We start from the raw sequence: 14224 nt of genomic DNA, 5'->3' as shown, positions 1-14224 counted from the left end.
AGGTGGAGGGAGGGAGGTAAGGGCGTGATTTGAAGGTTTGAAAGATCAGCTCCCCTTGTGGTTCCTCACTGGTTTGGGATGTTCCAGGGACTGACTGTGGTGCTGGTGTCAGCTCTGGACGAGATGAGTCACCAGAAGTGACTACCTTTGCTTTGGGTTAGCTCTGGTGGAACCCACTTGGTGCTTTCAGGAGCAGAGGGGTGTCAAGAGAAGCAAGAGCAGAGATCTCCTTGTGGCTAGACACCAACAAGTGAGGATTTTCTGTTTCTTATGACACCTGCGGTGCAAAGTGGTGCTTGAGTGTAGAGCAGACAGCTTTCCTCTTTCACTTTCAGCTGAGTTCAAATCTCTCACTCAAAAGTGTTGTACAGTGAGCAGTGATTATCCTCTGATGAGCTTCCCACCTGCAGAGCCATCCCAGATGCTACTGCAATATAGAGCTGCAAGAATAAATATCAAAGAGATATATCAAATATCAGAGAGCTTTGTCCTTGCACATCTCTGCTGGTGCTCCTGAAGCTGCAGAGGTTTGTATAGCTTCAGTTCTCAAATAAGAAAGTGCTGCTGTGGTTCTTGGTTTGCCCTGGAGTGTTCAGTGAGCACAGCACCACAGAATTGTTTCTTTTGGAAAAGACCTTCAGGATCCTGATGTCCTACCATCAGCCCAACACCACCATGGCCACTAAACCACAATAAAGGCAGCCAAGTGTTTGTACAATGACAAAGAACTCTGCAAAGCCAGAAACAGCCAGAGAAGGTGCCCATGTGCTCCTTTGGAAGCCACGTGCATGCCCTCTAGCAGAGCAGTGTGAGGCTTCCAGCTGATGTTGGAACTCACTGTTGGTAGGAGGGAGTCTGCTCTTCCCCTTGTCTGGTTTTAATGTCTGGGCCTCAATGCAGCTGCAGGGCTTCTTTTGTTCCTGTTGCAGAGAGCAGAAACACTCCTGGGCTAAAAGAGTGCATCACACTTGGTGATGTTTGCAGCACTGGATGCTTCACAGCCATGCCTCAGCCCAGAACACCAGTGCTCTGCTGCTACTGACAAAACAGATTTCTCTGATTTAGCACAAATTCAACCCAAAGTACCTAGATCTCAGGGCACAAGAGGATTGAGCAGCTGGCAGCTTTGCTTCTACTGATGGCACATTTTAAAAGGACTTGCAAAAATGGAGGAAACAGAAGTAAAAATTCACCAAGTGGAGCTGAAAAAGCTGGAGGCTGCCATCAGTGTTGGTAGCTCCCAGTCCTCAGCTGGGCTCTCCAGGACTGCTCATGGACTGAGTTCTGCATGTGTTTGTCCTTTATTTAAGGTGACCGTGCTTGGCCTTTGGCAGTGTAGATGGGAGGCTGAAAGCATAAGCAGTGTTGGAAGAAACAGGTTCACGGAACCCAGGCAGTGTGAATGGGGACAAACCTTACCTGTCTGACTCAGGACAAGCTGCTGGAGCTGCTGCTGAAGGCCCACTTGCAGTGCAGGACTCAGCTACATTCCAGACCCACAGCAATTCCTCAGCGACAGCTTCAGCTGCTTCCAAGCCCTGACCACAGGATGGACCTTTATACAAAGCAGGTGAGAAGGGTCAAGGGGACATCCTTCCTGCTCTGGAGGAGGACATCTGTCAGCAGCTCATGGTGGGTAGGTAAGGATAATCCCTGCCAACTGTGCTGTGTGGGCCCCTCCTGCCCACCTTCACATCTGCCTGAATGCTCTCCCTACAAAGGAGACTGAAACCCCAAAATTGGGTTTTCCAGAGCCCAACACAGGGGAAGAATCAGACCTTCACCTCTTGTGCTCTTCATGAACTGCTCAGCCTCACTGCCAGGCAGCTCCCTGCCAATTTCTCTTCGACCAGGTAAAGGGTAAATATCTTGGAAGCTGGCTACTGTCTTGGCAGGGAGAATTAGGCTGGAGAAAAATGGAGGGTTAGAAATGTTTATTAAAAAGTAGATTCAAACTGTCTTGGTAAGGGGGCAAAAACAGGTCAAGGCTTTCTTGCTCTGTGCCAGCCTTGATTTTGGTCTCTCCAGCAAATCATTATTAAAAAAAAATATGAAGAGATCTTTGAACAGAGAAGGAAGCCAGAGCATTCCCTCCTGCCTCTGTTCCACGCAGGGAATTGCAAGCCTCGAATCGCTAAGGGAAGAGGAGCTGTCCGCAGCAGAGCTGCTGTCTTTGTTTCTCTACAGCCCCGCAGTGCTGTTCCTGGAGAAGGGCAATCTGGCATCTGAGCAGCCAGAAGCAGGATTGATTTTCATGTCTTGATACAAGCAGGTTTTGATGTGAAGGATGAAATTCTCTTAAATGCCATCAGCTGCAGGAGGAACAGTTAGGAGCCTGAGTCACATGCACTCAGGAGGAGCAGCAGCACGGCTCTGTGAGATGTGCTCTTGGCTGCTGGCTCTGCCCCCCGGAAGAGCAGCCAGCTGGGCATGCAAGCTGCTTCCACAGCACCCCCAGAGCCTGCGGGTGCCCCGCCATGCAGACTCAGACCTTGCTCGCTGCTGCTTACCCAGTGTCCCCAGCCCACTGGGAGGCACCCCCTGGACTGTGTCCCTGCAGAGCCCTGCCAGGAGCAGCCAAGGCTGCTGGTTGTGAGGGGTTTGTGCCTGGCTGATAAGAATGCACGAGGTGCACAGTGCAGAGCAGGCAGCCAGCACTGCTGCCCACCCTCAGCCTGGGCCATGCCACAGACCCTGAGGTCCCCCTCCAGGCCCCACTCACCTCCCTGGGCAGCCTCCCTGGGCTCACCAGACCAGCTCACCCAGATCGGAGGGAGGGTTTTTTGGAGCTATTGGCATAGTTTCCCCTTGTCTTGCCTTTCCAGCAGGCAGCTTTGCCACTGCAGCAGCCTGGCCTGGCAACCTAGAGGGGCAGAACCAACTCTGCCATAAGGCTCTGCCCACCCCACTGTGCCACCCTTCTTTATGCAAATAAGGTCATTAGGGTCGGCTACCTGATTTCAGTGCAAGCCAGGAGTCCAGGGCTGGGAACAAGCCTCGCACTTGCTCAGGATGATGGAGCAATTGGATGTCACCAATTCAGTAATTTCCATGAACTTCTCAGCCAGCTGTAGCCTTGGTCTCAGTGTGGCTCTGCTGAGGGAAGAGGAGAATCCAGTTTGTTTCTTCTGGCAGATACTAGAGTGAGATCTTTCTTTTTAAAGCTTACAGTTCTAAGCCATGATGGAACTGCACCTAAAACCAGGCCAGTGTCCAGTCAGCCAAGCACTGCCTTGCAAGTCATTTCCTCTCCATCCCCTCCCCAGTTTACTTCGGATCAATGCCAAGACAGTGGAAGTTTGAGCTCACATTTCTCTTTTTCTCCAGGCAGAACATATCAGTAAACTCCCCAGCAAAACTGCTGCTCCTCTGCCTTTTCAATAGAAATTAGTTCTCAGGAAAAACAAAACCCATCTCTGAGTGCTAATAGGTTTAGGATTTGTGTTCAAATGTCTTGTTATGAATAAGAGCTCTCCAGAGTATTCCAGAGTGCCACGGGGGCTGGACAGGCCCCAGGGGGTTGGACAGGCCATAACAAATATCTTTTTATCCCATCCCCTGGTGGTTTGAAACTAACCCTCCAGCCTCATTCTGAATGATACACATAGAGTAGGAAAGTGTTAAAGGCATCAAATAGAAAGAATAGTAAAAGGTAACTAAAAGAGGGGGTTGGATCCAAAAGAGCAGCAATGCTAAGTCTTTGTCATTCCCCTGGATTGCAGAGCAGGACAAAGTGTGCTGCACAAACTGCTCTTGTTTCCTTTTCTCTTCTTGACTCTGGCTGATGCCTTCGCATGGCTTTGCTGACCTTGCCTGAGGCTCTGGTTATGGCTGAGCAGATAGCAGCAGTGAGGCCTTTCTGATTTCTCCCTTTCTCCCTTAAATGGGTGTGTGTGGGATGAGAGACTCAATCTTGTCTCTTGTACATGTGAATCAACAGATGAAAATCACCTTTGCTCAGATGGTTTGCCTAAATGCCCAGGTATGTGCATTGAATTGAGGGGCAAAAGCTCACTGCCAGAGCCCTGCAGGGACCTGGGTGCCCAATGGCCAGCTCTGCCCACTGCTGGCACACCTGGCACTCACTTGCATTAATGTGACCAAGGTGGCCATAGGGAACCATGAAACATTGAATAAAAGACACTGAGCCTACACCAGCTTGGGTGAGTGCATGAGCAAGTGGGGGAAGACATCACCATGGACATCCAACCTGGAAACAGCAGCCCAGGAACCCTCTCTCCACCACCACCACCTATGCCATGCCCTAAGCTTTGCCTGCTGTAAGAGAAGAACTACTAGAAAAGAAGAGCTCCACTGAAGACATCACTTGCTGGAAACATCCCAGGGCAACACAAACTGACAAGAACTTGGACTTTGGAAATGCTGTCTCTCCCCGCCCTGCTCTGGCCAGCAATATAATCCCTCTCATGCTCTTCTCATCTCTTCTCGTTCACTGTTTTTCTTCTCTCTCTTTGTTCTGTTTACTTCATCCTTTAATAAATAATCTCACTTCTGGTATCTGGTCTTGCCTGTACCTTAATTCCACAACACAGAAATATGTAAGAACAAATATCCCTCCTCTGAACTGAGACAGGGCAGAGAGCTGTCTCACTTTTCCCCTGTTCAAGGGGGTCCTTATGTGGTTTCTGAATTGTAGACAATTCTAAATGTATTTTGTACATATTCATTGTATTTTATGCTTTTAGATTTTAGCTTCCTTGTAAATAGAGCTTCATTTTGCTTCCAAACCTTCTGAGCTGGTCTGGTGATTTACTTTACATCCATTTCCCTGCAGATCTCCACGCAGTCTGCAGTTCCAGCTTGTTCTTTCCATCTTCCCCCTTCTGCTCTGCTGCACTTAGCTTGCTCTCTCACTGTTCGCTTGACGACTGTTGGGAGTTGCAGTGGCAGGCAAGGGACAGGGAGAGAAGTCCTTTTTGGCTGCACACCCTGACTGCCAGGCTTTGCCCAGGGTGGGACTCGGCTACTGTTATCTAGACACATGCATAGTGAAAGAGACGTCCATGGTTATTACCCTTTGTATTTAGTTTGTATTACCTTTTGTAAATATTATTTTCATTTAACTTCCAAATTCTGAGCAAGTGTTGTTATTCACTTCTTCTGAGGGTAAATCCTAAATTCTGTCTGGTGCAAACCCATCACACTGAGGGTTGTTACTCAGTCATCTGCAACACAGCTCTGCATGGAAAGCCTGCAGAGAGACTTTTTAAACCATGCATCTAAGCCAGAAGGACTCTGCAAACCCCAAAACACTGCATCAAGACCACAAGAGTAAATGAAAATAAGGAAAATACTTGAGGGATGATGAGGTAGAGGAGGCAGAAAAACATCTTTCTGTAACTTGTCAGATGGTCAGGAGCAAACACAACTGCAGGAACTGTACACAGCAACAAATAAGAAACTGGGCAGGAGTGAGAGGGCTGGATGGAGTAACTGTGCAATGAGAGGATTGTGCAGGATTCTGCCCCTTGGCTCTGCTCAGACCTCACCTCCAATCCTGCCTCCAGCTCTGGTGGCCCCAGCATGAGAAGGAGACAGAGATGCTGCACTGAGTCCAGAGGAGGGAAGTGCTCAGATATCTGAACTGTTCTTTACTTCCCAGTTCTGTTCTTGTTTTCTGGAAGGGGTCTGTGCAGAGCAGAGAAAATTTAAAATGTAAGGAGGCCTGGAGCAGAGGCAGGATGTGCTGGGAAGGCTTTTGAGGGGAGGCAGACCAAAGTAACAGCATCATTTGATACATACAGGTGCAGTTCAGCATGGCTATGTGTGAGCTGTTGTAAGACTCACCAGACTGCTTGTGTGGGGACAGAGGAGCAGATCCTCTATGAGGGCAGGCTGGGAGACTTGGGGCTGTTCAGCCTGGAGAAGAGAAGGCTCCAGACAGACCTCAGAGCAGCATTCCAGTACCTGAAAGGGCTCCAAAAGAGCTGGGGAGGGACTTCTGACAAGGGCTTGGAGTGACAGGATGAGGGACAATGGCTTTGAGATGGGAGAGGGGAGAGTGAGAGTGGAGATGAGGAAGAAATTCTTGAGAGTGAGGGTGGTGAGACACTGGTACAGGCTGCCCAGGGAGGCTGTGGATGCTCCTGCACCAACATCACAGCTGCATTCCTGGACTTTTGTTGAACTTGGTGTGCCAAGCTGCGTTCTCCACTTGAGCTCAGCAACTCTGATCCCCAAGGAAACAGGAGGTGAGGCTTCTTGAAGGGTATGTTCAGCATGGCACAGCAGGCACTTGAGCAGCAGTAAAATCACAGAGTCCCAGAGTGGTTTGGCCTGGAAGGGACCTTAAAGATTTTTTTTTTTTTTTTGGTGGAGTCCCAGATTTGAGCAGGTCTTCAGTAGCTCTTCATCAAAAGAGAAAGGAGGAGTTCCCTCAGTCTCTGTTGGCTAAGCTCTTCTATGAGGATGCACAGGCTCTTTTGATAAGGGCTAAACAAATTCAGCCCAGAAGTAGTGAAGGCAGGCACAAAGCACAACGTTGTCCAAAGCTTTATTGGGAAGCTCTCCAGCTGATCAAGGGTTCATGAGCACCAAAGAAGAAGCTGTGGGGTTTGTAAATCAAAGTGAGGAGGAAGAATGCAAATGTAACACACTTTAACTCTGCCTCTAACACTGGCTCTTTTCAGGAGCTGTTTGTTGTCTGGGCCTTTTTCCACCCAGCAGGGCTGTTAACACTTCTGAGGATGTGCTTTACAGAAGACTTCCCACTGCGCTGAGCGCTGCTTAATGACCATTAGGCATTGCCATGCTAATCGTGCTGATTTGCTTCGTGGGGGTGCCGGAGGACTTGAGTGTTTGCTTTGTTACACCTCGCGCTGGGCAAGGGGATGAAACAGAGTTGAGAAGATGGCACAAGTCTGGGGCTAATCTAGACGCTCATGTGGGACAAGAACAGGGAGGTGAAAACTGTACCTCAGACACCTGCTGTGTCAGAGGTAGTGATGGGGAAAGCAGCATTAAAAAACAGCCAAGCCAAGAGGTCCTGTCTGAACACTTGAAATTCAGGAGTGGCCTATCTGTAGAGCCTGAGATGCTGTGGCACTTGCACCTGGACTTCTCTTTGCCTCCAAAAGGGTCAGAGCACCCTGCACAACCTGCACAGCACTCATCCTGTTGAGGAGGTTTTTCCCACCAGCTGTAAGAGCACAGTTTGGTGATACACAGGGTAAGAAAAGTGCAAGGTCTGGAGACCAAGATCTGTAGCTGCTATCTGGAAAACCCTTAAGGGTGTTTTTAGCTCAGGAAGATTAGCTGGAAGAACACAAGTTGGCTGTAGATGTCTCTCTACATTTGCTTTCCAAAGAGATCTCTGACAGGAGGCTGTTGAGCACATAAACTAGCAATTTGCAGGGAAGTTTGGGTTTGGACTGCAACCTCTGATCCTTCCAAGGACAGGAATATGGTGTGAAAATGATAGAGAAGGTCCGGGAAAATGCTGAGGAGGCAGGGTCTGCTCTGTACTTGGCACTGGGAAATTACAGAGCAGCTCTGACAACCCAAAGCTGGTTACTCACAGACCATCTGTTTCATGGCAAACTGAAAGTTTGTCTGCTGCCAGATCAGGTTTGCAGGAATGGAGGTGACTGGAGCTCAACAAAGAAGACTTTATGATTTAGAGTCCAGGCAGTGCCCACCACACACTGACCACCACACACTGGGCAGCCAGGCTGGAGAGCAGTCGACAGCAGCACAGGCATCACATGAGCCTTCAAAGGCTGTGACACCTTCTCCAGCTCCCATGGAGGGGTATGGGGAAAACACTGAGTTCACTGGCTGCTTCGAGGAGCTCTGCACACAGAGCAGGACTGCAGTGGCCCAGGCAGGTTGTCTGCAGGGTGCTGTGCTGTGCCGGCCACTGGCTGTGGGCTGCAGGGTCCTGTATTCTAAAGCAGCTCTGGGAAGCACTGGCAGGGCAAGGAGACATCAGAGAACAAAGGTTGCTGGTGAATTCTGCTGCTCATAGAGCCACAGAATGGTGAGCTTTGGAAGGGCTCTCTGGAGGTCACTGAGTTGGGACTGGCACATCTGTGTGATGAGGAGAGGCTGAGAGCCCTGGGGCTGGTTAGCCTGGAGAGGAGAAGGCTGAGAGGGGATCTGAGCAATGGTTACAAATACCTGAGGGGTGAGTGTCAAGAAGCAGGGGCCAGGCTCTGTGCAGTGGCGTCCTGGGATAGGACAAGGGGAGTGGACACAAACTGGAAGCCAGGAAGTTCCACATCAAGATGAGGAGAAAGTTACTTGGTGTGAGGGTGCTGGAGGCCTGGAGCAGGCTGCCCAGAGAGGCTGTAGTGTCTCCTTCTCTGGATGCTTTCCAAGCCCACCTGGATGTGTTCCTGTGATCCTGCTCTGGCAGGGAGGCTGGAGGATCTCTGGAGGGGCACACCACCACCCTGTGATTCTGTGATGTGTTTGTAAACCATCCCTGCAGAGCCCTCTGTGCACAGGCAGCAGCTGAGCAGGTCACGGTAGTGTTGCAAAAGGACCACAAGACTTCTTCATACAAATATGGGGCAGGGCTCTGTAACAAACCTGGTGAGAGAAAAACACAATTTCATGTCAAGACTCTAAGGAGCCAGGCTAGGAAAAGCTGTGAAAGCCCAACTTTCTGTCTGCCACTTGGAAAGCAGTGGGTATGGGTGCAGCTAAGACATGAAACTAAGCAGCAGAAACTGTGTACGGCGGGAAGGGAGAGATGGGGAGGAAAGTGGCAACTACCAGCTGGGAAAGTGATGGTGAATATTTGGATGGGTATTTGGGAGAACAGGAAAGAACAGGAAAGACAGCAGACAGAATGTGCTTCAGACCACATTCAAGTCTCTTACAATGACAGCTTGTCATAAACACCAGAAAGAATTGAGCTTTCCCATGAAGGACATTAGGAAGAGTTTTTTCACAGAGAGGATTCAGGCATTGGAATAGGCTGCCCAGAAAGGTGGTGGAGCCACTGTCCCTGAGGTGCTTAGGGACATAGCTTACTGGTGGACTTGGTAGAGCAGGGTTCATGTTTGCACTTTATGATCTGGAAGGTCTTTTCCAACTTAAATGACTTTATGATTCTCTATTGAAAAATCTGTGTTCTGCTATTCCATGCCAGGACAGCTGCTGGGACTCTGATGTCCAGAGATTTCTGCACCCACTTCACAGCTCTGAGTTGAGCTGGCACCTACCTGCATATAGCAGCATAGGTCCTGCCTTGAAGCCTGCAGGGCCTGAGTCCTGGGGAGCTGGTCAGGCATCTGGGGCTGCTATGTAGCTTTTCCAGGCAATTGTCTTTGCTTTGGATTTGGCTTTCAGGGCTGCAGATTCTTTTACTGTGATCTGTGAGCTAAGAAATGAGATTTTTAAGGCCTTCACTGAGCCTCTTTCCTGTATCTTTCCAGTTTCCCACCTGCTCTTCAGTGTGTGGACCCTGGCCCCAGGCATAGAGCACAGCAGTGCTTGCCTCCTTCCCTGGTGGCACAGGCAGTTCTCCTCTGGGGGTTGCTGTTCAGTATCTGCTTGGTTCTCCTTCAGCATCACTTCTTTCAGGGTACTTTTCCTATTACTTCCCTGTGGATTTATTTTTTTTCTACTCTTGATGTTTTGGCCTTGCATTTTTGTATTCTCTTTTCAAGTCTGTTTTGTGTGCCCTGAGATTAGTAATCTATTGCTGGCATCACTAATGTCAGTGTTAATTTTAAGGATTTAAAATACATTATTTTTGTCGTATTCCTTTCACTTTTATAGCAGCACGTCTCAGGTGTTTCTAGGTTTGAAACTTGGAGCCCGAGTTGTTCGGCCTGGAGAAGAGAAGGCTCCAAGGAGAACTGAAGGGGGCTACAAGCAGTCTGTAGAGGGACTGTTCCCAAAGGTCTGCAGGGACAGTACAAGGACAATGGTTTGAAATGAGAGCAGAGCAGATTGAGATTGGATGTGAGGAGCAAGTTCTGCACCAGGAGGCTGCTGGAACACTCCAACAGGTTGCCCAGGGAGGTGGTTGGGGCTCCATCTTGAGATATTCAAGGTGAGGCTGGATATTCAAGGGCTCTGGACAGCCTGATCTAGTAGGAAATGTCCCTGCTGACTGCAGGGGGGATGGACTGGATGAACTTTGGAGGCCCCTTCCAACCTAGACCATTCTGTGGTTCTACAAAAGCCATCCTTGGCCTTGACAAGCAACTCAGGCAACGGAGGAGAGCAGTGCAGGTGCTGTCATGGTGATCATGCTGAGCACTGATGCTTGGCAATTTTATAGCAAACTTCCCTGCAACTCAGCAGGCAAGAACCTTACTCCTCAGCCTGTGTGCACTTCTCAGGCATCACCTTGCTTAGAAACTGCCCATTTCAACAAAACTTTCCTCTTTGCTCCAACCTAGGCCACCCTGTGTGTGTGCCTAATAGTTTGGGGGGTGTTACACATACAGGAGCAAAATGGATTGCAGCACTTCTAGGTGACACAGCTCAGCAGGACACTGGGCAGTTTCCTCCATCAAGGGATGTTTTCCTTCTCAAAAGCAAGGCTGCTTCCCCTGCATTGGGAATTTACCACTGGGGTCAGTGGAAACAGAATGGGATTCAAGAGTTTACTGTGTTGAAAGATTCTGGAAGCTTTCCTGTGACAGAGCAGCTGCCAGCTGATCTTCCCAGCTGGGTGAGGACAGATGCTGCTGCTGGTGCCCAGGGGGTGCAGTGTATTGGGCACCCTCTTCCTGCTCCAGTTCTGTTTCAGGTGTGTATTTATAGCTCTAGCTGTTTGCACAGAGGGCAGGGGGATGCTCTCCACTGCTGTACAACAACACATTCCCCAAAGGCACTGAGTCCTACCTTCTGTTTTGTTTTTGCTCTGCTGATTTAGATCTTACAAATCCAAGAGGGAAATTCAACCCAAGGGGAAGTTTTGCTCTCTGAGCCCATCTGTCTAACTGGGAAGAAGGAGAGACTGCTCATTTAGATATGGGCAACTGGATATCCACTGAGCTCTGAGGGCTACACAGAAAGGATGTTCTCCAGCTTCTTAGAAAAGTGACACAGGTTGAAAACTGATATCCAGCGGCTGGCTTCTGAGCTGCGACAGAGGAGGGCAGGGACCATGAAGATACTTCCTCTCCTTTAAGAGCAGCTGTGTTGGCTTCCACACAACCAAATAAATATCACTAGATATGGCTTCACATTGCTGATCCAGGATTAGCCATCCAGCAGAGTTTTCATATGGGAAGAATGGTGATGAATCATCACTGGCCCAGCTAAAGGGAGAGGAGAAAGAAGGGAAGAGAAGGAAGTCTTCACTGGTAGACATTGTCAAGGGCAGGGTAGGCAGATATATCTCAGTTCTTCTTCCTGGGGCTGTCTTCCTCCAGTTTGCTTCTGTTTCAAATAAGTGGATTTATTTGGCCATGTGAGAGGAAGAGTACAGAAAGATTTTTTCAGATGAAGAAATATCAGGAAAGAGGAATTATTTTATCATATTTAATCCAGCCAGGTGTTCTGTGCAATCACCAAATCCTTTGGGATATAAACTTTAAAGGGACTTTGATAAACCAATATAGAGGTTTGCCATAACCTATCCAAACCCAGAGCCTTGGACTCCATTTCTTCTGAACAATTAATGTATGCCACTCTAAAGTTTTGTTTAAGGCTTTGTAGGTTTTGTTTTGTGTTTGAAATTTTTAGCTATAGTTTCTGTTCATTTAAAGTCGCAGAGATCACTCTCGCAAATACCTGGTGTTTTCATAGGTGCTGTGTATGTGTTGGAGATGAGGACAAGGATGGTGCCTCTCTGTTCACAGAATGGTTTGGGTTGGAAGGGGTTTTAAAGACCAGCCAGCACCAATCCCCTGCCATGGGCAGAGACACCTCCCACCAGCCCAGGTTGCTCAAGGCCTCATCCAGCCTGGCCTTGAACACCTCTAGGGAGGGGCATCCACAACCTCCCTGGGCATCCTCTTCTTCATGATAAAGAACTTCCTAACGTCCAGCCTAAATCTACCCTCCTCTAGTTTATTCCCTTTAAAAACAGTTCTCATGCTGCCAGTGTCTAATTATTGATTTCCTCTAATTTCTTAAAATGTTGTAGTGGAAAGTAAGTTTTGATGGTTTTCATGTCTAAAGTACTTGCTCTTCCAGAACCTGTTTCATAGTTGGGTGTGTTTCTCTCATCACGGTGGGTGGTGATACTCTGTCATCCCCAGTGTGCTTATGAAATACTTTCATGCAACAGCCTAACCCAGGGAACATTTCTAGCTACCTCATGTATGAGTTTGATTGGCTTTCTCTGAACTACTGCTTCCTTTTTATTGAGTGCTGGGTGCTTGCTTTCATTTAAATGTGACCAAAACACAACTCAAACGGCACAACATAAGCATGGCCTCAAGCTGTGCCAGAGGAGATTCAGGTTGAGTACCAGGAACAATTTCTTCCCAGCAAGGGTTCCCAGCCACTGGCACAGGCTGCCCAGGGAGGTACTGGAGTCACCATCCCAGAAGGTGTTCAAGAGTAGTGCTGAGTGATATGGTTTAGCCGAAGGACTTGATGATCTTTCAAGGTCTTTGCCAGCCTGGGCAATGCTGTGATTCTGTGTTTTTCAGCTGATCTCGTATTGCTTGGAGTTTTCAAGGGCCAACACAATTGCTAGTGACTTTTCCTCTGCGAGTGCAGTGCTGTTGCAGTGGAGTTGATGGTGTGTGGAGGGGAATTGGATGCAGCTCCTGGTAGTTGGTGGTACCAGTGACTGCATGGCCAAGTGATGGTGGCAGGGGGCGCCAAGGGACGCCTGTAGGGCTTTGAGTTGTGCTTTTTGGAGACGTTTCAGTTCTAATGACTGCGGAGGGTCCTTCTTCTCCACTTGCGGATTAAAAACAGCTTTCCAGATGGGCACTCGCTGCCCAGCCACCCGTCAGTCCGCAGCACTGCTCTCCGGCAGTCTGCGAGAGGCGACTGGGAGCTTGTAAAGGGCTCGGTCGGCTCCGTGCTTTCTCCTGCGGACTTCTTCCACCGGACCCGAAGCTTCTGTCGGGCCGGGCCAGCCCGATCCGTCGCCTCCTCTCCTACTCCCCTAGCAGTCCCTTTCCGCCCCTTAAAAACCGGAGCTCCGGGCACCCCTCCGGGAAGCCCCGGCGGGGGCCCGGCAGCGGTAGCGAGCGCTCAGCAGGTGTTTGGCCCGGCCCGGCCCGGCCCCGACGGGCGGCGGGAGGGCAACCAGCGCCGGGCCAGAGCGGGCAATGAACAAAGTGGCTGCCGGGGGCGCACTGCCCCGACGGGGCCGTCTCGGGGCCGCCCGCAGCGGGGGCGGGGTGACCGGGGCACCGGCCCCCTCCTCTGCGCACACGCGCACGGACGCGCACATCCCGGGCACACGCAGCCACAGCGGGAGGATGCGGCGGCCCTGGGCGCTGGTGCTGGGCGGGCTGCTCTGTGCCTGTGCCCCCGCCGCGGAGCCTCCGCGGAACTACCCTCAGAGCGCCGTGCTGGACGGCGCGGCCGCGTACCGCCTGCGTTGGGCTCTGCGCGGCAGCGCCCTGGCCGTGCGCCTGGAAGTGCGGACCCGCGGATACGTGGGCTTCGGGCTCTCGGCCAGCGGCGGCATGGCCTCTGCAGACATCGTGGTGGGGGGCGTGGAGAGGGGACAGCCCTACCTGCAGGTAAGGCCCGCTCCTTCCCGCGCCCGAAGCGCTCCTGGCTCCCCGCTCCCGGCACCCCGCTCCGCGTCCCGGCTCCTCTTTGTCCGCCCACGTTCCTCCCGCGGTTCCTTTCTCGGCCCCTCTTTCTCTGCCCGGCTTACTTTCGCCACCTTCTCGTCCCCGTCCCTTCGCCTCTTCCTCCTAGCTCTTCGGTCATTCCCGTTGTTCTGCCCTTCTTCCCCAGCGGAGAAGCGGTTCCCTTTCGGGGCGCTCCCTGCCATCTTTCCTCTTGAACTTCTGCAGGGGTTTCCTCAAAGGTGTCAGGTTTCCTTGCTCGTTATCCCGAAAACACCACAGCCCTTTCCTCTCTCTCTGGGCACTCTCCCTGCCGACTCCCTGAGTCCAGACCGCAGCAAAAGAGAGAAGGGATGGCCGAGGCTTCCCTAGCGAGCTGTGGCACCTTCACCTCAAGAAGCTTGGATGTCCTGGTGCCGCCTGAGCTTGTCTCTGTAATCCCACTCGCATGATGGCAGGATCCCACAGCTCCCCAGCCTGCTGGCACCCTGCTGTACTGGGCCACAGCCAGCGCTGCTCCTGTGCTTCCT

The 14224-nt window shown here is 50.8% G+C and overlaps 1 protein-coding gene across 1 annotated transcript in view; it reads left to right on the top strand.

Moving 5' to 3' along the window:
• Nucleotides 1–13320: 13320 nt before the first annotated feature.
• The window catches only part of MOXD1 (monooxygenase DBH like 1), an 83761-nt gene continuing 82857 nt past the window's right edge, over nucleotides 13321–14224 (top strand). The window contains exon 1 of the mRNA XM_064170040.1: nucleotides 13321–13640. Within this exon, the coding sequence (XP_064026110.1) occupies nucleotides 13374–13640 (267 nt within the window). The 5' untranslated portion in view covers nucleotides 13321–13373. The remainder of the gene's footprint in view (nucleotides 13641–14224) is intronic.

Source organism: Pogoniulus pusillus, chromosome 33, assembly GCF_015220805.1.
Source record: "Pogoniulus pusillus isolate bPogPus1 chromosome 33, bPogPus1.pri, whole genome shotgun sequence".
NCBI lineage: Eukaryota > Metazoa > Chordata > Aves > Piciformes > Lybiidae > Pogoniulus > Pogoniulus pusillus.
This window is presented reverse-complemented; position numbering and strand designations above follow the sequence as displayed.